The sequence below is a fragment of the Manis javanica genome, chromosome 2, assembly GCF_040802235.1.
Source record: "Manis javanica isolate MJ-LG chromosome 2, MJ_LKY, whole genome shotgun sequence".
Lineage (NCBI taxonomy): Eukaryota > Metazoa > Chordata > Mammalia > Pholidota > Manidae > Manis > Manis javanica.
The window spans coordinates 5,969,768-5,995,118 of NC_133157.1; the positions used below are offsets into that span (position 1 = coordinate 5,969,768).

Sequence of the window (25,351 nt, forward strand, 5' to 3'; positions counted from 1 at the left end):
TAGATGCATCCCCTCTAATGTGTTTGTCAGGTTTGAAACTTTCCAGGCTGGATTTTATGCATGTTTTCCCTTATTTCGGCTTCTTCCATTGTTCACATATCGTGGTACCCAGTTATGTTTCAGGATTACTGCATATTAACAGTGTAAAGGGTATCATGAGAGCATTGAAAGTTACCGTGCTTATGAAAGCAGTCACGTAGCCGGAGCGAAGACATTATTAGAGATTCTGGGGAGCTGGAAGGAAGAGGACCGCGGGCACTTCCCATCGAAGCTCCGGCAGGGCTCGCCTCCGGGGCCCCTGAGCGAACTATTGCATGGCTGGTTTGCTGGCTTGTCAGGAAGCATTTCTATGCTTGTGTGTGGGGTGTGTGTGTGTGTGTGTGTGTGCGTACATAAATACATGCATGTATATATGATGATAGCATTCTGATCTCTGTGTCAGAACTAAGCTATTTAAAAAATTCACCCAGAGAGAATCCTTTGTCCAAAATAAATAAGGGGACTCTCCATCTTGTTTCTTGTTACTCTTGTTTACAAAAGAGATGAAGGTCCTCCCCACCCCCTTGGATTTTTGTCAGACTTTTTCCAAGAAAGGTTTGTGAATAGAGAATTCTTTTAGAAGTTGGGGTCTACCTGGGAATGCCCTTGTTTGTTTTGTTCTCATATTCATACCGCAGCCATAACTGATAAAGCTCTAGGTAACTGAAAGAGTTAAAAGGAATGTTTGTGCTGGACTCACGGGGGACAGATGGCGCGCCTGTAGGTGAGAAAGCCATTATTAAGCAAAGGAGAGCTGCTGTCTGCTGGAGAGGCGTGGGTTTTTGAGGGTAGCTGGGGACTTAACATTTTGAGGACTGGATTAATGTATTTACTAGTGGACACAGTGGAAGCGGAAGCCAAAGCATATGGTCAGGAAGGGAGTTAACAGGCCGCCGACTAAGAGGAAGAATTGTGGCAGCTGAAATAACCAACGGGAGATGAGAAGTGGATAAAGTGATTTTGAGGTACCTAAAGGCCTTAAGAAACCTTAAAAACCTAAGGTAATAGGGAAATTAGTTGGGATATACTGACACTGTTGCCTTTGTTTGGGAAGCATTTTAATGTGACTAGGGAAGAAAATGAAAGACCCAAGTCTGGGCGACCACCGGGGGCTTTCCCAGGGCGCGTGGCTGAGCGAGCCGTGGCAGGGAACGAAAACCAGGTCAAGCCGGCAAGTCCCCGGGGCAGGAAACCAAAGGCGAACGCTGGGGTGCTAAACAGCTGATGTCCATGGTACCCACCACCAGGCAGAAAGTGGGACACACAACTCAAACGCCTTTGGTTCGCATTTCAACATCGCTGTGTTCTTTTTCCTCCTTTCTTTTAAACTCTTAGGTTCAGTAAAACAGAACAAAACAAAAAACAAACAAAAAGTTGCCTTGGTTTTCTTGGCGGAAGGCCCTCTTCCTGTCGTGCTTTTTGGCTCAGACGGGGAAGCTTGCAAAGGCACCTATGGCCCAAGCCATCTCTTCGGCTGGCAGGGGGGAGTTTTGCTTTGCATGGGCCTCAGATTGTGTTGGAGACCCGTGAGGTAATATTTATCAAGGCGCCTCCAACGTGCTAGAGGAATCTCAGTGGGAGGACGAACATACCAAGCTCCGGTATTTGTGGACGGCTTTCGAGTTGACGGACATTCTTGTTTGAGCTTGAAAATTAATCCTGCAGCTGCTTGACAGTTACCCCTTTCTCATTAGGTGTGTGATTGACAAAAATATGAACTGGAAGAGAGAAACAGGTGTATGAATTTTATTATTGATTTTTGAGGAGAAAACGCAGAAAAAACAGCACACACACACACACACACACATATATTACCCATGGAAGGTACCATGTTTATGACATCTGTAAATTATAAATAAAAATAAATATAGTAGAGTTTTAGAAAGTTCCATTTAGATCAGTGGTTCATATGCCTTTTTTAAAAAAAACTTTTTTTATTGAACTATAATCACATACAATATGATGTTAGTTTCAGGTGAACAACATAGTGATTCAATATTTATATACCTTATGAAATGATCACCATGATATGAATAGTTAGCATCTGTTAACATACAAGGTTTTTATAATATTGACTGTATTCCCTATGCATTATATCCCCATGTCTTTTTTTTTTTTCAAACATCACTAGTGGCTCATTTTATCTGCTCAGGCTGACTTAGAGTCCCCTCTTTTCAGGGTCAAGCATGTCCCACTAGCTTCTTTAGGCAGCATGCGTAGCTCTAGGCCTCGCTCTGAGTGGATCGTTCAGATTGTTCTCTTTTCACTTTTGCTCTTCCACATATGCCTTTTTAATTCACGAACTCCATTGAGAATTGGATAAAAAAAGTTTATGGATCCTCAAAAATATATACGAGCACAGGTTTCCAAAAGGGCCATCCAGGTAACATAAATACGTGAATCAGGCTAAGTGCAGACAATAAAGAACAGCGGCACTTGTTCAAACTAGAAGGCAGTGCCAAGTTAGGACAATAGAGAATGGCGGGGTTTGTGAAAAATTAGGGTGCACATCCTTACTGAAAGTAAGTTCACATTCTAAACAATTTTTTTTAAATAGCACCTGCTAATGGCAACACATTGGAGGTAAATTTGACCCCTCCCATTCACAGTCTTTGGCTTTTATTTATGATGTATAAACACGGGGATATTCTTATTTTTTGCCCTCAGGCACGACAACAAGCTCAAATACGTCACCAAATGGCAGAGGACAGCAAGGCAGATTACTCATCAATTCTTCAAAAATTCAACCATGAGCAGCATGCATATTACCACACACACATTCCCAGCATCTTCCAGGTAAGCAGTCAGTCTCTCTCAGATTTGCTTGGCTTAGAAACACATTGTTTTGGAGTCAGGATTGCTGAGCTTCTATGCTAAGTATTTATGTCATTCTGAATTTCCTCTGCCTCAAATCAGTTTTTAAAGCATCTGTACCTATCAAGCATTGCCTAGCAATAGGAGGAAATACCGTATTAATTCAAGGATCTCAAAAGCCTTTGCAAACTTCCTTGGTCTTTGCCATTCTTTGCCAGTCTTAGAACCGTGATCCTTAGCTTAACTCTCTTTCCTAAAAGGACCATTCTGGTTACAAAAATGCCAGGAGACAAAGCAACATTCAGTTGTCAAGATTTGAACCGATGGCCCTTCTGCCCTTTGTATCATTTTTCTTTCAGCTACGTTAGGCTGTCAAAAATGGTATAGGAAAGATAGAATATGTTCTCCCACTTTGGGAATCTTTTTCCAGTTGTAGGAAAAATAATGAATATTCGCTTCATGGTGTCTGTACACACAGCAAACAAGGACCTCCAGCTTGAGGAAGGAAGGGTCGCTCGCCACATCCCAGCCCGGGCTGGGTTCAGACAGTTAACCAGACCCTTTTGGTGCTTTTGGTGAAGGGTAACGTAGTGGATCAAAGATTGGAGGGAATGTTTAAAATGTATCACCAAATGGTGTTAATACCAAAACTACTGGAGTTTGGGGTTCTTACTGAAACCGGAATTGAAATCACATGAAATATTCATCTGGGCAGCCCAGCAGTCCATAAAATATGGATACAGCTCCTGTCGAGGCACAACATGTTACGTCGCTCTGACCAACGCTTTGCAGAGGCCTATTTCCCTCCTAGAGAATTTATGGGAGGTAACAAGGCTGCCGAACAACAACTTCCTCAAGTGATAATGGACCAAATTAATTTCATACAAAATCTAATGTTGCAGAAAATACAAGAGATGGAGGAAAAGAGGATAGTGAAAATTGGAAAATCACTGAAGAAGTACGCGGAGCTTGATCAGGAGGTGATTCCAATCATTGGGAAATGTTTGGATGGAATAGTAAAAGCAGCAGATTCAATTGATCAGAAGAACGTAAGTATAATAGTTTGGACTTGATTTACAACCAAATGTATGTGGTTCCATTTTTCTCCACCCCCTTGCACGGTGACCTCGTGTAGCCATGTCATTTTAGGTAGCTGCTTTTCGTGGTCACAAGTACTTGTCAGCTGTAGCAATACCACTTCAGAATTTTTTATTCAGCCCTCTGTGTTTTGGATTTAGCTCTCAAATTCCTTTTGCAGAAAACACATGTAAGTGGTAAACTGTCTGAGGCATTACAGAATTAAAACGAAGTGTTTTCTTCTCAGTTAGCTGAACAACCTCCCAAATTTGGAATCTGGTCCTTTAGGGCACTGTTGGCATCTTGGGCCAGATACTTCTGTGTTGCAGGGGCCTGTCCTGTGCTCTGCAGGATGTTAACAGCATCCCTGGCCTCTACCCAGTAGATGCCAGGAGCCCCCACCTCCCACTGTGACAGTCAGAAGTGTCTCCAGACATTGCCAAATGTCCCCTGCAGGGGAAAATTCTCCAGCTGAGAACACTGTTGCCCATTTGGATTCCTTTCCTAGAAACCTGTTTCCTTCAACAGAACTATCAAGGAGATCACCAGCTTGACTTTTTATAATCATTTGATTTTTGCAAAACAAGATATTCAATATAAAAGTTCTATTATAAGTATTGTCATAAGAGTGTCTTAAAATGAGTCCAGGGAAGGGATCAAAGCTGTCTGTTCCCTGTGAATAGATCTCAGCATACAGATTCTTAGCACAAAGGCTCTTCTTTGCTGTAAGCACATTTGATGTATATGAACATCGAAGGCTATGTAAAAAATGTTTGTTCTAATATGCGGAAATCTTTCCAAATGTGTTAAATGGTATGTATTTGTAGGAGGTTTTGTTCCAAGGTAGCAGGCGTTTTCTCTTTTGTTTGATTTTAGGATCCATTGATCTCTATTTTGTTAACCCCTGTTTGCCTAGAGCCTCCTTCAGGGATTCAGCTGACTTTTTGGAGAAAAATTATTGATGCTTCTGAATTAATGGTGCACCCCCACCATCTACAACATGCCAGCAAGTATTCAGAAGTGATCAAAACCATCCTTTTCTTGAGCTGGAAATGTCTTTGACGGTTTTCTTGATCTCTTTAAACATCTCAAAGGACTGACAGTGCTCTTACTGCAGCAATTGTTTCTTGGTTCAGAGACATATGGCTGTTCATGCGTCCATGCAGTCAGGTTTTTCCGGGTTTTGAGTGCCCATTCCAATTTCTTACCACCATTGATTTGTCAATTTCATACATCTCTACATCCTCAGCTTTGGTTGAAGTCTTATGTTGGTTACTAGTGCCTGGCTCATAGAGGCAAATCAAGGCATAGTCTCAGTGAGGCTTTCTGTGATCACCCTCTGTAAAATCTCAAGTCACCAGTAAATTACTATGGGGAGGAATCTTTTAAAGGGCAATAGTCGTAGTGGGATTTATAAGTTAAGTCTTCAAAAGTGAAGTCACCTCTTAGTGAATCTTGACTTTTCTTTCAACTTCACTGACATCTGGCACTGATTAAAACAAGCCTGATTTTAATTTCTTATATTAGAAGCTTGGAAATTTCTTTTTCCTTGAAATCTTATGATTTCACACTATTATGTCTGAGTGATAGTTTCCCTTTATCGGTTTTATCTGAGACATTGTGAGCCCCCAAGATTTATGGGATATTTCTCTCTTTATGGGAGCCTTGTGTTTTATTATATCACTGATAATTCTTCTTCACCTGTGACATTCATGTTGCCCAATCCAAGGGTCCATTCTGCACCTTTATTCAAGTTCTTGCACTGTGAGCCCCGTTGGCCCCATGTGACACTACCTCTGACCTGCTCGCCCTTCCCTCGACTCCCAGGAAACCACCCTGTGTGGCCTTGATCCTCCTCCCAGGCCTCAGTCTCCTTTGCTTGTTCTTGTTGGTCTTCATCTGGCCCTTTAACTTGGGGAGAGCGGCGCCACTTTGATCTCACATCTCTTCTCCACATACTCTCCTTGGAAGGGCCTGTAGACTCCTAGAGCATTAAGTCCTGTCTCAGTACGACACGTACGTAATGTTTCCCCTGCGCTGCAGGTTCATGTGTTCAGCCGCCCAGCGGCTTCACCTCTAGGACATCTAATAGGCGCTTCAGTCGTGGCATGCCCAGCACGGAGCTCCTGACCCTCCCCACCAGATCTCCTCCCGCCGTCCTCACGGTCTCCATGTTGGCATTGCCGTCCTGCCAATCGCTCAGATTTTAGAGTCAGCCTTGATAATGTTTCTTTTTCTGACACCTGCATCAGTTTATCAGCCGATCTTGTTGGCTATACCTTCAAAATACATTCAGAACCCGCATTTCAGCCGCATTTCTCCTGACCTCTGCTGTTCCTGTCCTGACCCAAGGGCTCCATCAGCTTGGATTACTGCCGGAGACGTCTAACTAGAGTTCCCGCCTTGCCCCTCCCACCCATTCTTAGCACAGAGACCAGGGGGCTGCTTTAAAAGTAAGTCAAACCATGTTCTCCTCTGCTCAGAACCCTCGGTGGGCTTCTGTCTCTCTCAGAAGAAAAGTCAGACTCATCTGGAGCCTCAAAGCCCGGATGGTCTGGAACACCCTCCCTCCGCAATTATCTTTCCAATGTCACCTCTTCTCCCTGGGGCTGTAGCCACAAGAGCCCCCTGGGATTCCTTGAGCACTCCGAGCCTGCTCCCACCTGGCTGCTCCCTCTGCTGGGGAGTTCTTCCCACAGTCATCTGCGTGGCTGACTCCTTACGTCCTTCAGGTCTTTACTTGAATGAATGGATGTTTCACTTTGCCCCGTCTCCTTAGCGAAACCAAGGGGCAGATCTTCCTTTAGCCACATAAGCCACCGTTCTTTGCATATTCCCTCCCCCTTTCAGGCTTCCCTGCCGTGTTTTCAATGTGTTTTTCAAGTTTATCTTCCTTTGCAGATTCGGTTCTTGGCAAAGTTAATTCTGGTCTTACTGCTTTGATCTTAGGTATTTTTATTATAGTTTTCATTTCGCCATACATACCCTCTTTCTCTCTGCCTACTTTTTAATTACTGTTACATCCTTCTTAAATTTTTCACTTTGAGAAAAGTTGATGGCATTTTTATAAAATTGTTCACAAAACACTTACTGAACACCTGCCTCATGCCTTGTCTATTGTCCTTCTCACGACCTACTGAGGAAACCCCTAAAGTCAGAGGTGGCAGCCTTGCCCAGGGACACTTAGTAAATGTGTCCGTCTGGCTCCAGGGCCCTTTATCTTTCCCCTAAACGCCACCACCTTGTTCTCTCTAATTCTAAAACAAACACGGTTTCTGGCACATTCACAAATGCTAGGCATAGTGGAGAGGGAGACAGACAATAACAAAATAAATGAGAACATTATTTAGACCGTTAAAACAGGATGAGAATTCTGGGAAAGATAAAGTAGGAAAGGGCACTGGGAAGCCTGCCAAGCGTTGCATTTGGGAGAGACCTGAAAGAGGTGATGAGTGTGACCTAAGTGGGATAGGAAGATAGGAGGTTCCTAGCTCTCCGCCCTTGCTCAGCAAAACGGAGGCCCCCTCTCCCCCTTAATGCAGCTTCAAAATCATGTGATCACTTAAAATTTCAAACTGGTTTATGTATCTAAGTTTACCTTCCATTTATATCATATGATGATCAGGTTTTCACTAGAGTGAGTTGATACGGTCATTGGCACACATGGGGCTGGGAACTGGATGAGCTCCGGTGTCTTAAACAAGGCAGTTTGTTTTTCCTCTCATGTAAAAGATGGCTCGAGGCAGAGGCCAGTGGTGCCTTGTTCTCATGGACCCAGGGTCCTTCCCCCCAGTTTGCAGCTTTTGAGGATGTATGGTGACTTCTGGAGTTCCAACATCACATCTAAATTCCAGAAAGCAGAACATAGAGAAGGACCCCTGCCATCCCTTTGAAGAGGCTCTGAGACTGTGCACTGCAATTTGTCTCCACCTCAGAGATCTTAGAGGTCGGAACATAACCAGGTAGCCAGCCACCTTCTGCTGTACACAAGGCTGGGGAGTGAGGCCTTTCAGCCAACTTAAAGTCAGGGCTCTTGTTACTAAGAAGGAAGGGTGCTTGGCTGTGGGAAGACAGCTGGTAGCTAGTGGTACACGTTACACACATCACCTATTAGCTGAAGCTGCTATGGCAAATTAAAACGTGAGCTCGTAGTAAAGAAGGTGAGATCTTCCCAATTGTCTTCTCTAGTGGTTTTCTTTTAATCAGATGATCATTGAGTTGGGATGTTATTACAAGTCACGTGTGCTTTTTTAATACCTTATCTATACATCTATATACCTATCTATGACACCGTGATTGGATTTGCCTTACGCATTTGTCTCTACCACCTGACCCTGAGATGTTGACCCAAAGCTCCTAGCAGAGCTAGACATGAAGTTCACTGACTGATTCAGAAAACGTGTCTGCACACCATGGTCTCTGGGTGTCATGGAGGCATCAGGGATGTAGCGGAGAAAACCAGAAGAGCGTTCACGTTGTAGTGGAGGAGAGACTGTGGATAAATAGGTGCATCAAGAAAAGCTACGCAGCAGATTCGTAGCTTCGAGCCACAGTGAAGCAAAGAAGTTAGAGAGATTATCTACTCTGCTTTGACTTTGTGTTTGCTAAATTGCTTTAAGAACTTCTGATGAGAACCAGATTTTTGTACTACTGTGTTTTTCAAGCATTGCATAATAATGGCCCAGTTTTTCTGCTTTTGGCCAAGTCATTCTTAATATTTGTTCCTCTCGGTGTTGAAAAATGGTTATTGAAAGCATCTTCAAATTTCAACTAGAATAGAGCTTTACAGAATATATTTATTCTTTCTAATGATAAAAATATTACCAGGAAAAAGACTGTTATCCGTGAACATAACTTCCTTAGAATATCGTCTGTATGAGGCTGTCAGAATTCACTGTGTAAAAAGTATTTGCATGTATTTGAGTGTTTTTGTCTGTGATGGGTGTAATTGCAGGATTCACAGCTGGTAATAGAAGCTTATAAGTCAGGGTTCGAGCCTCCTGGAGACATTGAATTTGAGGATTACACTCAGCCGATGAAGCGCACCGTGTCAGACAATAGCCTTTCGAATTCCAGAGGAGAAGGCAAACCAGAGCTCAAGTTTGGTGGCAAATCGAAAGGAAAATTATGGCCATTCATCAAAAAAAATAAGGTACTGATGACTGGACCCAGTGTGAAATGAGTTTCATAAAGTTTTATCAAATGTGGAGAAGTTGACTTTATCTTTTAGTCCTAAAAAAAGTAAGATTTTAAACCCATAGTTTCAGAACGCAAAAAAAAGCTAGTGTGCTGATTTATCTTAAAGCAGTGTTTGTCTTTGGTGGTGGTACCTTTGCACGGCCATCTGTCTCGTCTCAGATGCATCATCACACACACTATGTCACCCACACTAACAGATCACTGACTGCTCAGTGTTTCCCATCATGCCTTTCACTCCTAAGTCTCCTAGACTGCTGCTCATCTTGGCTGGGAGAAGGGATATTGCGCAAAATTTCTATGCCAGTTTATCAGCATCTCTAATTGAAATTGTCTCCATGGGTTAACAACTTGGTCTTGAATTCATGTTAACATGTGTGTCCATGAACATTGTTCGTCTTCTTTTTATAGTGCCATACGTAGGTGCATGACCGCACTAACCAGGCGCAAAATAGGATCAAGGCGACGTGGCTGCTTTAACCTTAGCATCATTTAATATTCAATTTTAGAAAGACTGTCTTGCTGTTTTCACAACCTTAGCATTTCAGGCCTTTCACTGTCTTCCGATGAGCTGTGTTATGGTAGTTTAGGTGATTTAGAGATACTTACATCTTTCTGGCGAAAACCAGAAAATTCAGAGTAACTGCTTCAAACTATAGTTTGCATGTGGAAGTCTGCATGAGCTTCTTGTCAAATATTTCTTGCTGTTCTTCGGTTGCATTACTTACTAAAACTACTTTCATCACATTCTCCACTTAACATATTCTGTGTGTTTTCTTTTGGACCGTGGCCCAAATATTTAATTGTTTGTGTTTTACTTGCTTTGGATTTCAAATATTATTTGATGCTTATTTTTGTTTTGTGTCTTATCTTCTTGTTTCTGATTTTTACTCTATCACTGCTCCATCTCTTACATGTAGCTTATGTCCCTTTTAACATCCCCCCATCAGCCTCCCCCACCTCCCCCTGCCTCTGCCTCACCCTCTGCTGTTCCCAACGGCCCCCAGTCTCCCAAGCAGCAAAAGGAACCCCTCTCCCATCGCTTCAACGAGTTCATGACCTCCAAACCCAAAATCCACTGCTTCAGGAGCCTAAAGCGTGGGGTAAGTTCTGCTCGGGAATCCTGTGTCCCTTGTGCGCTTTGGTGGCATGTTTTGTTCTGCAGAACTTAATTTGTTTGTGAATGAATCCATTGTGTTTCCCCGTAACATAAAACAATCAGAACCTCTGATTCATTACAGCTAGAAAGAAGAACAGCAGAAAGGAGAGAGAGAAAAGAAGCAAGCAGAGCGGATGGAAGGAGAGAGAGAGCCAGCTAGGCCCAGAGTTCTTTTGGTCTTTAGGACACTTTGGAGGGACATTTCTCCACTTCCTTTTTAAAACATCTAAGTCATCGATATTGTACCTTGAGTTTACCAAAAAGGGAAGCTTAGACTCAGCTTCTAAAGCCAGAGACATATGAGATGAGGAATTGGAAGTCACTATATAGTCAGAAAATATTTGCTTAACAATTACTGCAACAATGAGCGCCATGAAGGCTCTTACTTCTCTCTGAGCCACATCAGGGTTCAAAGGGGAAATGTCAGGAGGCACAGCGGTTTCTTTAGCTATTTTGGTGAATTTATAAGATGCTGATAAAATATCTGTTGCCTGGAAAAGACCTCCTGCAGTATTTATCTTTAAAGGGTGAAATAATAATAGTGGCTGACATTTATCGAGTGCTTGTAATGTGCCAAACTCTGTTCTATGTGATCATTTACTTTTATTCCACCACCCTAGGAACCTAGATACTAAGATGTCCTTATTTTACTGACAAGACAACTAAGGCATAAAAAGGTGAAGTTAGGAAGGTGCAGAGCCGACATTAAGGCCAGGAACCCTGCTGACAGGCCGAGATCCCGACATCCACATTCAGGGACAGTCTGCTATAATATGGTTGACTCATAAGTGCATGTTATTCAGACTCAAGTTTGCCATTCCAACTGAGGCTGCCTGTGCCTAAGTCACAGGGTTTTATGGAATTAATCCAACAAGCCTAAGTAGGTAGCAGTGTGGTTTATATAAAAAAGATGGGAATAAAGTAACTTGTAGCCACCCAAATAAAGTCTAACTGGTCAGTCTAGTCAGAGCCACCTCGAAAATTCTTCATACTGAGTAACAAAGTGTGGCAATCAAGAGTAGACAAACATCTGGTATTTTATCATACCCAGTAAGGTCATCTTTTATCCTGTCCTGTGGGAATTGCCATACAGCTGTAGCAGGATGTGTTCTTGGACAAACATAATTTTTACTTTTCGCTTCCTCTGTGTAAAAATGAATCTAAATCTATCAGAGAACTAAGTTGTTACCTTTTAAAATGAGGGACAAAAAAAAAAATATTTCTTTACATGCAGAGTTCCTTTAATAAGGGGATGTCAATGTTTTATGCAAAGAATACAGTTGGTTGAATTATCTCATTTCAAGGTTACCCAGAATATCAGGTTAAGAATTAGAAATTGAATTTCCTGCAGATTTCAAGGAAGCCATTGTTAGACGGCAGATAGAGCTTCAGAAGTGAGTGATGGATCACGTTGAGCTCTATATTTAGATCTCAGTCCCTGGCTCAATTATGCTGCTTTTTAGAACTCCCCATCCATCTCCACTTGCGGCTCATGGAAGAATTGCCAACATAGGAGCAGGAGCTTTTTGCTAGACTATCAAGTTTCGTATTAACTGTCATTCAGTTAACCCATCTCTGCCATTTCCAAAAACCTTTAGAGGGCACTTATTCATTACATTTATAATAAATATCTCTGCATTGCCTTTTGGAATCACATAATGAAGGATGTTGAATATCCATGGTTGTTTACCATTTGTTTCTATATCTGTTCCATTCTCTCAACATCACACAGCCTGTTGGTTGCAAATGGTTTCCAAATCTGCTTCACAGGGATTCTAAATGTTTAGGAAAAGACCTAAGAATATCTATAATGAAGAAGCATAAGAAAAAGATAGCTAGGAAGAATATAACACTCAAAACCAAAAAACAATGAAATGAGAAATGGATTCTTTCGATGATTTAAAGAATCCCCCCTCCTTTTTTTTCCCTACCATAATTAGCAAACTGTACTTTATTTCTTACCCCACAATTCTGTGCTCAGCAAATCTCTGTTAACAAAATTTTCCAAACAGTGTTTTCCTAAGAGTGAATGCACATGCTGATACACTAGATGCACTAGTAAATAAGTAGAAACATTTTTTGTTTCCCATATTTTTGATCCGTCTGTGCTTAGTGAGGGTCAGATGTAATATCCCTGCCTTCAGGAAACAGTGCAAAAAAAAAGAAGAAAGAAAAGGAAATATAGAAATAAGATTAGGAAGTTCAAAAATAAAAAACAAATATGAAGTTTGGGGAAATAAATTTGATTTTAAAACAGTCTCAACGTGGAAGTTACATGGTTCATAGGATCCATGACTAAAATGATAATCTTTGCTACTATTTCATTTATTCTGCTATTAAACGTTAAGACTATTATGCCAAAGATAGGAAAAGTATCCTAGGAAAATAACAAATCTGTGATTGTAGTATGTCTTTTAATATACCATGCTTTGCCACTTTCAGACCCAGATTCCAATAATTTATTTCTATTTTCAGAACGTATAAATCCTGTGCAAACATTTCGTAGCCAAACTGGTTTTGTTTCTAAATAATTAAGCAAGATAAAATGTTTTTTGTTGTAAGTCATTGACATTTGTAAGAAAAGTTCGTTTCACTGAGCATCTTTAAAATATACCACCTGAGTATCATTAACCATTATTTCATTTCTAAGTCACAGAAAAACGAAACTAGATAGTATGTTCTCAATTTGCAATCTACAGAGTAATTTTATTGCCTTAGATTAAGATTTCTTTTTTGGGTCTGAGCAAGGGGCTCCTAAATCTAAACTAGGGACATGTTTTCCCCAATGGTTTAGAGTTCACTGCGTGGAAAAATACCATCAAAGTTGATCAAGAGAGTTTGAAAACCCTTACCCATTGCATGTCAGATGCTACAGTCGTATGCTGACTTTCATTGTACTTATCTTGTTCTCTTGCTGATTATTGGCAGACTCAGTCTTTCTGTTTTCACAAAGAACTCATGAAGAGGACAATAGGGAAACCCACGTATGCTTTTGAAGCTAGGGACTATGTTGTAAGTTTACCTGTGACGGCCAGGCCATACACAGTCACGGCACAGGCACTAACCCCTATGCAGCACCAAGACCGGGGACCCCGATGATCTCTGTTACGCTTCCCCTTGAACAATGAAATTCTCAACTGGGAGACCTGGACACCGGAAAAGGCCTGATTGTGTAAATTCAGCCACAGGCTACTTCATCCGGAAAACTTGCATGGGAAAAGGAACCCAACTTCCCAGTAACAATCAAAACTTCCTGAAAATGTCAGTGAGCTGAGCTTGCTTTTATTCCTGTCGTTGATTGTGACTGCCGTCTGGGGAGATGTCACTGGGTATGATTTTACAGCAGAATTTCACCTGTAAAACGCAGCTGCCGAGCGTAGCCACGGGAGAATGACCCTCTTCCAGATGGCAGCTCTGTAGTGGAAGTACCCATATCCACGTACGAAACACATGGATCCACACGGGAATCATGCCATAAGCTTGGAAAACAAAAAAAAAATCAATGGAACCTAAGCAAGGTCATAGAGTAGTAAAATGACTTTCCATGGGCCTAAATCACATTTACTTATTTATTTATTTCACTGTCCCCTTTCTTTGTACTTGAGGTTAGTACCTGTGACTGCCCAATAACACATGGATTCGCCAGCTCTGTGTTCCCTCGTGTGTTATTGACACTTGTGGCTCCTAAGGCTCCATAATTGTTGCCTGAAACTGACGGCTTTTTAGTTCTTCAGGTGTCTCGCAATGCACTTAATGCAACCTTGTAAAGTATTATTGTCTTAGCAGCTGAGTCCATTTCTAATTTGAAATTATCTAACTGGCTGGCTTACAACTTAAGACTGAAAACCAGTTTATCATCATTAGAAAGAATGCATTTTATACCGTGATGGCGCTTCGTGTAGATTATCCATTGCTATCCGCTTCAGAAAATTGAATTCATCTGAGAATTCAGTAGTTCCTATTTCTGTTTGGATTTATTTTCAATCCTAATGACTTGTTTTTATGATGAAGTAGAAATATTCCTATCTATTAGTCCTGACTGTAGAATTCTCTTTTCGGAATGTTTAAGAAAGAATATATAACTTTAAGTAACGGAAATAGCCAGACAGACAGCAGAGAGAGCAGAGTTCAAATATGTCAGTTCTTTGAATTAGGGGCATTGAGATGTTAATATGTAAGAAAACGTGTATGGCAGCGTGCTTTGTCGCAGAGGTATTTGCAAAGGTTTCTGCTGTGCACCGTAAGTGTTGTCTGTAAAGAACTCCAGTTGTGAGAAATAGGTCTGTGCTAAAGGTCCCAGGAGGTGCCCCAGGAGTTGAGTAGCCTGCCCACAAGAGCAGCCACAGATGCGACCATCTGTACCTTTTTTTCCTAAATGTTGTGTCTTGTTCCTCCTTTCCTTAGCCGTCTTTCTCTTTAAAGGGACAACTTTTTAAAAAACTTAATGCCTGCTTACAAAGAAGTGTCAACTCTGCCTTAATCTTAAGAAAAAGATTCTTAAAATCTGGTTAAGGAATTTTGAACACTCTCCCTCCTCCCAGCTGAAAAACCAAAGGGCATTTTCTTTTTGTCTCCAACATTTTTTTTATTCTATTATCAGTTGCCTGAATTTTTAGGACTGGTGACGGCTAAGTAAATCCACACTGAGCTTTCAAAGTACTGCTTTATAACCATAGAGTGTGTCTCACCCAGTAATGAAGAACCAGATACGTCTTTTTCTAATGTGAGATGCCTTTCCATCAGTTTTGGGTCTAGTTATCACTGTAGCTTTGCTGATCTCCAGGCCTAAATTGCAGCTGCTGTGTGCTGATAATTGCCAGGAAATCCATCGCAAGGAGTACCCCTTGGTAGTTGAGACAGCTGGCTGCCTACTTCCTAAGGGTAACTTTCAAGAGCAGCTATTGCTGTGATTCCCCAAATGTCATGTAACTCGTGCGAGCAGGTCTCAGAGTGGCTGGAAAGCCTGTGAACCCAGCCTGCACAGTGAGAGAGGTGGTATGCGGTGCCCGGCAGGAGAGAGCATCATCCTCTGCCTCCAGCCTGGTGCTGAGATGCTTTCTGGCCCCTGCAAATAGTTTCTTAGAGCAACTTCCAGTCCTTGGTTACCCATTCGCCAGTCTGAGAGTTTACCTCACTGCCTTGAAGAAATGCCAACCTTCCTATCCATGAGGTTCTCTTACAATAAAAATACCACTTGTATGTTGTGGAAGCAATTGCTGATCACTGTTTTAGTCTGCATGAAACTTTCCATGAGAAATTTGGTGAACAAAAGGCTATGATTATTTTTGCCTTTTATAATCCTTCTGTGTCTCTGAGTGCAAACTCTATTTACTTAATATCCAGGCTGATGCAACCGGGGCAAAAGCATAAACAGAATCTCTCCTTCTCTGTCTTTATTCTTTGCTCTGGCAATGTGGCAGCGAAAGAAAGGCTTTGGTAGGAATCAGCCCTCTTGTGAGCTTTTGCACAGATCTGCTACAAGTCATGTTCACAAAGCAACAGGTGGATTTACGTGTTGTGTTGATACTGTGGAACTGACCGCGTTCCTCTTCTGATGTGATGTTTCTCTCTCTCTCTCGTTCCCCCTGCTACTCCTTCAATTTTCACATGAAGCTTTCTCTCAAGCTGGTAAGCACAATTATTCCATGCATGCCCTGAATCGAATCAGGTTTTGTGGGGGGTGTCTTGTTGGGGCTTTGCCACGGGCAACACATCTTCAAAGTTAACTGTTGATTTGCGTTGCCCTTCTATGTGCTTTCCTTGGTGTTTCTTTATCAGATCTTTGGGATACAAAGGTCCAGAATCTAACAGAAGCCATCCTAATCTTTTCACATTGCTAAAAAAATTAATGCTTAACTCCTAATTTGGTTTTCTTTGTTTTGGGGGCCTTAAGAGGATGGCAAAGGAGGATAAACTGTATCTATAGATGTACATAAGTAGAAATATTAAATACTGGGGAATTTATTTGTTGGGTCATTTTGAATAAGTCTATTTAGTCACTGAAAGATGCTCTCCCTGGGAGCCATAGGAACAGATGAAAATGCTGGGAATCTGAGGAAGGCGCGCAGGGCTGTGCCGATCTCAAATTCGGTCTGAGGCAGCCTGCAGGAACCGGAAACCATGACATCTTAAGGCGCTACCTAAATACAGGCCGCCTTGTGCTCCGCTGATTCAAGAAACCACTGGATGACTTTACGGATTGTGAAAAGAGCAAAGAGCAGGGCTCTAGAAGGATTTGCTTGGTGTCCTGGGTTGTTTCCACTTAACTGTATCACCCTAGTCACCAGTCCTACTAATCATTAAATTTATTAAACAAAACTCAACCACGTAACCCATAACCATCCTTTAAATATATGTAAGTTACGTAGAGTTCTCAGACACCACAGCTGAGACTACCCTAAATTCTGGACAGAGATAACCATGAAGCTTTCTTTCAAGCTGGTAAGCACAAGTATTCCATGCATGTCCTGAATCGAATCAGGTTCCGGGGGGGTGTCTTGTGCGGGCTTCGCCATGTGCAACACGTTTGCAAAGCTAACTGGCAGTTCAGCCAGGACTCAGGTCAGCACTTCATCCACTGCTGTCAACAAGCAGCACAGGATAACATTTCTCTGTGTGTAAGGACATAAATATATGTATATACATGACTTTTCAACCTGACTCAGTATTTGGCCACTGACCCAACCCTAAAGAAAATGAGTATTTTATACAACCAAACATTTCTTAGACTGTGAAATAAAATCCCCAGAGGAGGCCTTGGTAAAGGTATACAAGGGGGAAAGGGATATCGATGCCTAAGTGAACTGTCTCCACAGCAGAATGAACTTGGGGGAAATCGGGTCGGTTTTCCAGGAGTCTCTCAGATGCCAGGGTGTCTTCCTTGCCCTTTATTTGCTCTTCTGCTGAAGTGCCAGCAGTAAAAGATAATATTATTAGGCAGTCTTTCTGTTTGAAACAGAAATCATTTTACCAACCTGGTAGTGAACTGTTGCTTTAGACCATTACTCTGAAGCTAATAGAGAAGTGAAGTGTCACACAAAGATGGCTTGGATGTAAAAACAGTAAAATCTCAAGCAGCAGCTCATGCGTGGGCTACTTGGGAGGAGTAAGTGTTGGACTGTTGAAGCATGTGAAACATCCTCTCAGAGCCATATATACATATGTGTGTCACCCCCTCTTTCAATACCAGTGCCACCTGCTAAGGCCAGTCTTATAAGTTGGGCTGCTCCAAAGAGCTCAGGAAATCGATTCAAAGCTAGTAATAAAAATTTCCTCGTGGCAAAATGAATCATAGGTCAGAGTACTGTTTAAAAGAATTCGGGCTTCAAAAGGCTACTGTTGGACAAGATGATCTTTTAGTACTTCCAGAAACCTTACGTTTCTTTGGATCTAGAGGAAGCTATATAGACCGGAATCACCAGTGGCCCCGTGCAGTTTATTTGAGGCATAATTACTGGGATTAGATATTAAATAACACAGAAACATAGATTATCTAGTGAAAGAGAACTAACTCATTAAACTAACGCCTGATCAATTGAAGACCATGCACTTATTATTTAATCGCTTTAGTTTTGTAAATAGGGTTGAATTCTTTGCTGTTTAGGATATCCATTCATAAAGTCATAAGTACAGTGTGTTTTACAGATTTCTTTGTAGCTGTTGATACAGCTCTTCACCACCTACACCTGTGTGGCCCAGCATGGCAGCCACTCACCACATGTGGCCATTTATACTGTCACCAATTAGAATTAAATAAACTTGTAAGTTCAGCTCCACAGTTACACAGCCACATTTCCACCGCTCAGTAGCCCTGTGTGGCGTCTGTATTGGACGTGCAGATATGAGAACATCACCCTCATCGTAAAAAGTTCTTTTGGACACATAGCACATAGTGACACACAATAAATAATAATGAATTAGCATTGACCACTTACTAGATTTCCTGACTTCTGAGCACTGTATCTTACGCTGTTTTGTTGTATTCCAACATAAATAAAAAGATAATAAAAAGAAACCCTCAATTCTAGAAAATAAGCTGATCCAAGTAAATTCAGCACGAGAACAGAGTAGCATGCTGTCAGGCCCCAGGACTGAACAGAGCAAATCAAAAAACTCGTACCTACGGTTTCAAGCATTGTAACACGATAGTACGTGGGCGAGAGAAAACAAGCCGGATCTATTCCTAAAGAGAAGAGTAGTTCGCTTCATCTTAGTTTTAGAGGCAAACTGAACGCCCTTGGTTTGGCATTAGGGAAACTCACATTCTGCTTTCACTTAAATCTTATCTCTTCCCACACATGCATGCATGCGCACGCGCGCGCACACACACGGGTCTTTGTGAGAACATTAGCTGAGAGGTCTTTGCTTGGCCTCCGTGGTAAACTATTTGCTGCATTGCACGCTTCCCGCACAGCAGCCCGGCATCTTGGCATTAGCAGCCGCGGGACTTCAGTCACAAGCCCCCACGGGAGCCGCTTGGCAAATTCAGCTTGATTTTGGAATTACATTATGCAGGTCCCTTCATTTCGACCCACTCCCAAGCCAGGCTTGCCTTTGTTTAATTGGTTCTAAAATAAAATCGCTTTTCTAAATTCCCTGGCCTATCCCTGGCTACTGTGTAAATTTCTCATTCTTAATGAAAATAGGCTCATTCCAGTAAAAGCTGTTGATAACCCCAGCTTAGCCACAGCTTCTAACAAGTAAGCATATGTAAACGTCTGGAAACTCAACGCTGGTGTTTTCTACCTCAATGGCCTGCATGGAGGGAAGACAGCAATTGGCTTTGACAGGGAATCAAGATACCAAAATGCACTTCTTCTGATTGGATTCTGGATTGAGAACAGCTGAGGTTGATTCCCTAGGTCTGGGAGTCGGTTTGGAGGTCAGGCAGGGCATTCTGCAGGAATTTTCTGAGCTTGCTCCAAAAGCTGTGAAAAGGAAGTGACCAGACTTTTCGAGGCAGCAGGGCGGGGTGGAGAGGGCATTTTCACAATGTCCTTTTCACCTGCATTCTCTGTGGGACTGGACGTCCACCTGGCATTTCCCTGGCATTTCACAGGCTCTTCTCAGCCTGTGAAGAGGTGGGAAGGGATGCTCAGGCTTGGGGGGAAGCAAGGCTGGGGCCTGATCACTGTGGGGTGTGAAGAAAACATAAACTTCAAACTGCCTTAAAACAGCACTGTTCCCACCGACACTGATGGTAAAGTGGAGAACAGGCCTCAAAATGTGCTATTCGCGGATCCTCATGGGAATCAGACGCATTTCTTCCTTTCCTCTTGCCACGCTGCCCTCCTGGCCTTTCCAGAGCGCCTCGGCCAGGGTAATTGGAATAGGAGCTGTGGAACTAGTGCAGTGTGTGTGCATTCATTTTGCATCTCAGCTGGGTGTCGTGGGAAAGAGCGTAATTTATTTCCTGAAAACACATGCAGACGTTTGCATCCCCCCCGGTGTCCGGGAATCTTCCCTGCTGCTTGCTTTGTTATCTTTTCTCAAGGGGCACCGGGAGGCTCTGGCTGACGTATGCTTGCATCTACAGGGTGCGACACCAGAGGATTTCAGCAACCTCCCACCCGAACAGAGAAGGAAAAGGCTGCAGCAGAAAGTCGATGAATTAAATAAAGAGATGCAAAAGGAGATGGATCAAAGGTACAGTGGATCTCTAGGACTTACCAAGAAATTCAAGCTCACGCTGATGGACTGGCCGCCACGGGGGGAATGAGGGCTGGATGATGCGGGTGAATGCTGAACCACGGTGTTGTGTATGTGAAACCATCGTAAGATTGTATAGCAATGATACTTTAAAAAAGAAGAAAGAAAGAAATTCAAGTTAGCTTGGAAAGGTAGGAAATCCTAAAATAGATTTTAACGTGATTATTTCAGCTGTGTATTTTGTCATAGTCTACTGGATTGCTTTAGTAGAATCCTTGTAACAAATAGGTTTTATTCTGAATTTGGAGAACACAGCACATATGGCTATCTGTTTTGCCATGAACGTAGGGTGAGTTTTTGGTCCAACGAGGAAGAGAAAAGTGGCCTGACTGCCACCCTCTGCCTTGCCCCATATCCTAGCTTTGGGTCCAGAAGGTACTTGTTTCTTTCTCTTTGAGGAAAAATAAAGATCAGCCTTCCCACAGGTTCTCATGCCTTCTGATCTTTGTAGAGAGTGTATCTGATGGTGCCTAGAAAACAGATCACAGTGTGTTATTATACTTATGACAGTGTAATACTTAAAAAACCTACCACTAGCCCGTAGGGGTGTCAGTATTCGCCTGCTCGTGAGAAGCCTCTGCATTAGGCTCCCACTGCAGCGGTTCTGGGCTTCCTGACGTGCTTTGTAATTTTGATCTGGGGAGGGTAGGTTGGTGTCTGTGAAAAAGGGAAGGAAGGGAGGGAGGGAGGGAAGACTAGATCTGCTCTTTGCATTTGTGCTTCCCTTCCCACAGTGATAAGCTACGCCACTCACATCACTCAGGGCATACTTGCTAAGAACCCTCAGTGAAAAGCCACTTGATTGTCACTCAGCTTATATATTCTCACTGGGTGAATTAGGTGAATCCTTCACTTATTGGAGATTTCCTGAAGTTACCGTGAGAGTTGAGGCCTCACAAATAGGCCGAATGGTGACCCAGGTAAACTGAGTTACACTGAAGCAGGGGGTTAAAATTTGGTTATGCGAAAAGCAGGGGAACAAACAAGCAGAACTTGGGGGACTGCTCAGCTTAAGGACAAGCGAAAGGAGAGTAGATTTTTATTCTTTCACCTCTTTCAAAGGCCCTCCTGAGAAACAGGTTGTTTTATAAACATTGTTACAGTGTATAATGTATAAAAAAATAAGAGCACATATTGTTAACTTTATTTTAGTTTCCTATGAGACATGTACTTCATGAAATGAAAATTTTATCTTTGTACTTTTTAGGACATGCAGGGCCAAATATAAAAGGGTTTATAAATGTATAAACCATTTAAAATTTGTTTGATAAGTGAGCAGTTATATTTTGTACAGGAGTAAGAGGTTATGACTGGAGTATCCAAAAAATTATTTCATAGGTTGTTGACCGACTCTTTCTAATTGTCCAACATCATGTAGAAAACTGTCGCTCGGGTTGTGGCCCTGGAACCTGGGTCATATTTTAATCCCACTAGCAGCCCTTGTATGTAAGTGTTTAGGGCAATGACTTAATGAACTGGTTATTGAGCACTTATTGTGTATAAGGAAATATTCTAGGCACCGAGGCTTAAGCAGTGCTAAAACATACGTACAAACATCTGTTCTCATGCAACCTATATTTTGTACAGGAGGGACAGAAAATAAAAGATTTTGAGCAGAGTTCACATGATCTGGAAACTTTTTTTTTTAATTAATTCAAAAAGGGTAAGAAAGGAAATGATCTACGGAATAGGCAGGGCAAATCAAAAGCACGAAGTGAATGGCAGATTTAAAATTCCAGGCGCTCTAGAAACCTTGGGTTCAAATCTCAGTCTGCCTGTTTGCGTTGAAGGCCTTGGACAAGCGCCCTAGTCTCTTGGTACCTCAGTTTCCTCATCTTGAAAAGGGATAAATATGCCCTATTTGTGTGAGGATTAAATGTCAATGTATGTAAGTGTTTAGGCCAATGAGTGGCACATAGTCTTTGTAAAATAATAGGTTCGGTGTAAACAGACCGCACATTCCAATTACATTTTCAGACTGGACAGAAAACCAAAACCCACCTGTCTGCTGTCTGCAAAAGACACAGCTCACTCATAAGGTGTAGGGTGGCTGGAAAGCTCACCAGTGCCAGCCAAAAGAAAACTGGTGTGACAGGCGGACTTTCTGGCCCCACAACCCAAACTACGAAGCTCGGGGGCATCAATTCCATAATAATGAAAATGATTCAAATAACAAATTACTCGGTTCACCAAGAAGACATATACTTTCAAATCTGTGGGACCATAAATAACAGCGTAACTCCAAAACAGAGGAGGCCGTGCTAGCGGCCCTTGGATGGATGTAGGTACAGGACATACATAAAGTACAGCATTTGAGTGGGAGAGTTTGTAAAGCGAAATTAGGGGGCTGGGAGCCCAAGTGGATCGTGGGATCTGGTGAAGACGTGGCCTCAGAGCAGAGAGCCCATCAGAGCCCCCAGAGGGCGGCCGGCTGTGCGGACCCAGGTGCCAGGAGGTGGCGGGAGGGGTGGCGAGGACTCGGGGAAGTGCTCCCTTTTCCTTTTTGTATTTTCAGTTCAGCCACTTTGCGTGACTCAAGTGATGGTTTGGTTGGCGTAGATGTTCCTTTGCTGAAGCTCATTCAAGTCGGCTCGTCACCACTTCCAGAGTCATTCGCTCTAAACTTTAAACATCTCAGACCCCAGGAAAGTCCTTTGAAGCCAGAGTTGAAGTTAGCAGAGCTCTTGGGGCCGAGGCCTAATCTGCACCGCTCCAGGGCCTCCCCACTCAGGCTGCCGTGGGTGGGCTTCCAAAACATGACTTCGGGAAGGGCGTGGAGCCTGCAGGATGTAGCTTTAGGGCGCTGTTGGCCGCCTGTCATGGATACCAACTGTGGGTTCGGTTTCTTAATAGTTGAGACAGTGTGTAATAAAATTTCCAAAGCAATTAACTGCTTCTTCATGAGGTAAACATATTGCAGCCTACAAAACCCAAGATGCCAGCTGCAGCTTTGGCTGTGTGAGGAACGTGCACAGGGAAATATTCGGGTTTTGTTTGTTTTTATGGGTGTTTGGTGCAAGGGGAGGGGCAGGATGGACTTACATTTCTCACTTGCTGAAGAAAATAAGGAGAGACCATTCAGAAAAGGAACTGAAATTTTGACATTGACCTCTGGATTATCCAGTTGTTGATAGCAGAATTCTTACAGAGAAGTTTTAGGACGAAAGCAGACCCCAAAGCCCCCTTCTAATCCACGCGCTGATACAATCTTCCCACGCTCCCATCCACGTGGTTCTCAAGGTGGCGGGAGAATGTAATTGGCTGATGACATTAACCTGTTGGTAAAGGTGAATGTTCTGCTCGGTCTTTTTTTCAGAGATGCCATAACAAAAATGAAAGACGTTTACCTAAAGAATCCTCAGATGGGAGACCCAGCCAGTTTGGACCACAAATTAACAGAAGTCAACCAAAATATAGAAAAGCTTCGACTAGAGGCTCAGAAATTTGAGGTATGAAAAAGCTGCTGCTGAAACACATTTGCTGGGAAAAAAAAAGCAGCAGAAGGAATAGGTGCCATGAAGTGTATGTTGTGAATGCCCGGCCATTATCCCAGTGTATCAGAAAGATAGTTAAAATTGATTGAACTATGTCGTTCTTTCAAAGGACCCATTTTCAAAAGGTGAAAAACACTGGGACACACAAATTTTAAATGAGTAGGAAATATATATAATAAATATTTTGAGAGGGGGAGCATTCAAAAGCCATTGGCTTCTTTTTACACCCACATTTAAAGACTGCAGAGCATGGAAAAAGGAATTAGTAACTCATCATTCTAACCAGAATAGGTTCTTTCTAGCAATGAAGGGTTGAATATGGCTTTTTTCATTCTTTCTAGAATCTGTCAATGAGTTATCAATGTTCGGGTTTTCAGAACCTAGAAATGTCCTTTTCTGATCATTTTTATTCTTTTGTCTTTTTTACTGTATTTCAAATGTTGCTGAAGATAATTTTATCTACTCTGATCTCTTAACCAAAAGTCGTACAGGAAATTATACGCATTTCCTCACTATTAAAAAAAAGTTATAATCCTAGAAAAAAAAGGGAAGTGTGTCTTTCAAACTGAGTCACTGCCCGAGTATGACAGTACCTCATGTTTGCCAGTGTGACCTCATGGTCACAGAATTTGGGGAACCAGAAGGAACTACAGGAGACTTTTTGGAAATCATATAGCTGTTTTAAAAGCCCAAGAGTATAGCGCAGAGCGGGATTCTTTCGGCCACATTGCGTGCAGTGGCCGAATGGCCGCGTGCCTCTTGCTTCTCCAGCCTCGGACGAGGCAGAGGAAGTCTCCTTTCAGTGCATTCGTGCAGTGGATGCACAGACTTCGGAGGCCCTGCCCCTGTGTGACCCTTCTCTAATCAGCCTCAGGGAGCACCAAGCAGCCCGAACCTGGGGCCTCAGGGCTCCATGGCCGCTCCCCACCCCCTGCGAGCTCGGGCTCATCATGTTTCGTGTTTCGTGCCCAGGCCTGGCTGGCTGAGGTGGAAGGCATACTCCCGGCTCGCGGCGAGCAGGCCCGCCGGCAGAGCGGAATGTACGACACCCAGAACCCCCCGGCCATCAACAGCTGCGCCCAGGACCGGGAGAGGTACAGTATCTGTGCGGCATCTGTACAGCGCGCGCTTCGCGGCAAGGGACCGGGTTTGCTTTGCATGTATTTCTGATTCTGGAATCTGGAAACAAGCGAAGGTGCCTGTTGGGTGGTTGACCAATTTTTCCCGTGGTGCCAGTTTCCGATTCCACTTGGGGTGGCTATCAGCGTGCAGGAGGATTCAGGCTGCCCCTGGATGCCGCCGAGGCTGGATCCAAGGCCTCCCCGGAGTCAGTCGCTATAGTTGCTGTGTGTTTTCCTCTCTTGAGCAGCCCGGATGGCAGTTACACAGAGGAGCAGAGTCAAGAGAGTGAGGTCAAGGTGCTGGCCACGGACTTTGACGACGAGTTTGACGATGAGGAGCCCCTCCCGGCCATAGGCACTTGCAAAGCCCTCTACACATTTGAAGGTAACACTTCATGTAGCCTAAGTCCACCCCTTGTCATCAACCGAGTCACTCTTCATTTTCCTGGGATCAGACCCCCCTTCTTATGAAGCCTTCTAGATCTTTCTGTCATTATTCTGTTGCTCTGCTCATAGTATTGATGATGGTGATGGTGATTAGATTGATGGTGGTTTATTTGCCGTTTGGGCCAAACGATGACAGCTTCCAGTGAACTTAACTGCAGCGGGTAGCTTGGAACAGTGGCTACTTCATCCATTCCTCCAGGACTTTCAGAGCTCCTGTCTTGCAGAGACCCGTGAAGGGGTGGGATGCAGGTAGTGTGGTGAGGCACCTGCCCTTGGAGAAAGAAAGCAGATACACA

General features: G+C 43.0%; 1 protein-coding gene and 1 long non-coding RNA gene across 25 annotated transcripts in view; one reads left to right on the forward strand and one right to left on the reverse strand.

The window, feature by feature from the left end:
• Nucleotides 1-25,351, forward strand: part of FNBP1 (formin binding protein 1) — a 122,539-nt gene that overhangs the window by 89,124 nt on the left and 8,064 nt on the right. For 8 of the 24 annotated variants that reach the window (XM_073222899.1, XM_073222860.1, XM_037007941.2 and 5 more), the window contains 10 exons: nucleotides 2,707-2,835; nucleotides 3,756-3,902; nucleotides 8,885-9,082; nucleotides 10,047-10,229; nucleotides 13,214-13,297; nucleotides 15,899-15,913; nucleotides 19,821-19,930; nucleotides 23,310-23,442; nucleotides 24,460-24,581; nucleotides 24,854-24,993. In XM_073222899.1, the coding sequence (XP_073079000.1) occupies nucleotides 2,707-2,835; nucleotides 3,756-3,902; nucleotides 8,885-9,082; nucleotides 10,047-10,229; nucleotides 13,214-13,297; nucleotides 15,899-15,913; nucleotides 19,821-19,930; nucleotides 23,310-23,442; nucleotides 24,460-24,581; nucleotides 24,854-24,993 (1,261 nt within the window). The remainder of the gene's footprint in view (nucleotides 1-2,706; nucleotides 2,836-3,755; nucleotides 3,903-8,884; nucleotides 9,083-10,046; nucleotides 10,230-13,213; nucleotides 13,298-15,898; nucleotides 15,914-19,820; nucleotides 19,931-23,309; nucleotides 23,443-24,459; nucleotides 24,582-24,853; nucleotides 24,994-25,351) is intronic. The other 16 variants (XM_037007921.2, XM_037007923.2, XM_037007925.2 and 13 more) reach the window with 16 other exon arrangements.
• On the reverse strand, nucleotides 13,548-20,338 carry LOC140846491 (uncharacterized). The gene is made up of 2 exons (XR_012125622.1): nucleotides 19,955-20,338; nucleotides 13,548-13,764 (listed from the first exon to the last, which is right to left on the reverse strand). It is a non-coding gene; the product is annotated as an uncharacterized lncRNA (long non-coding RNA).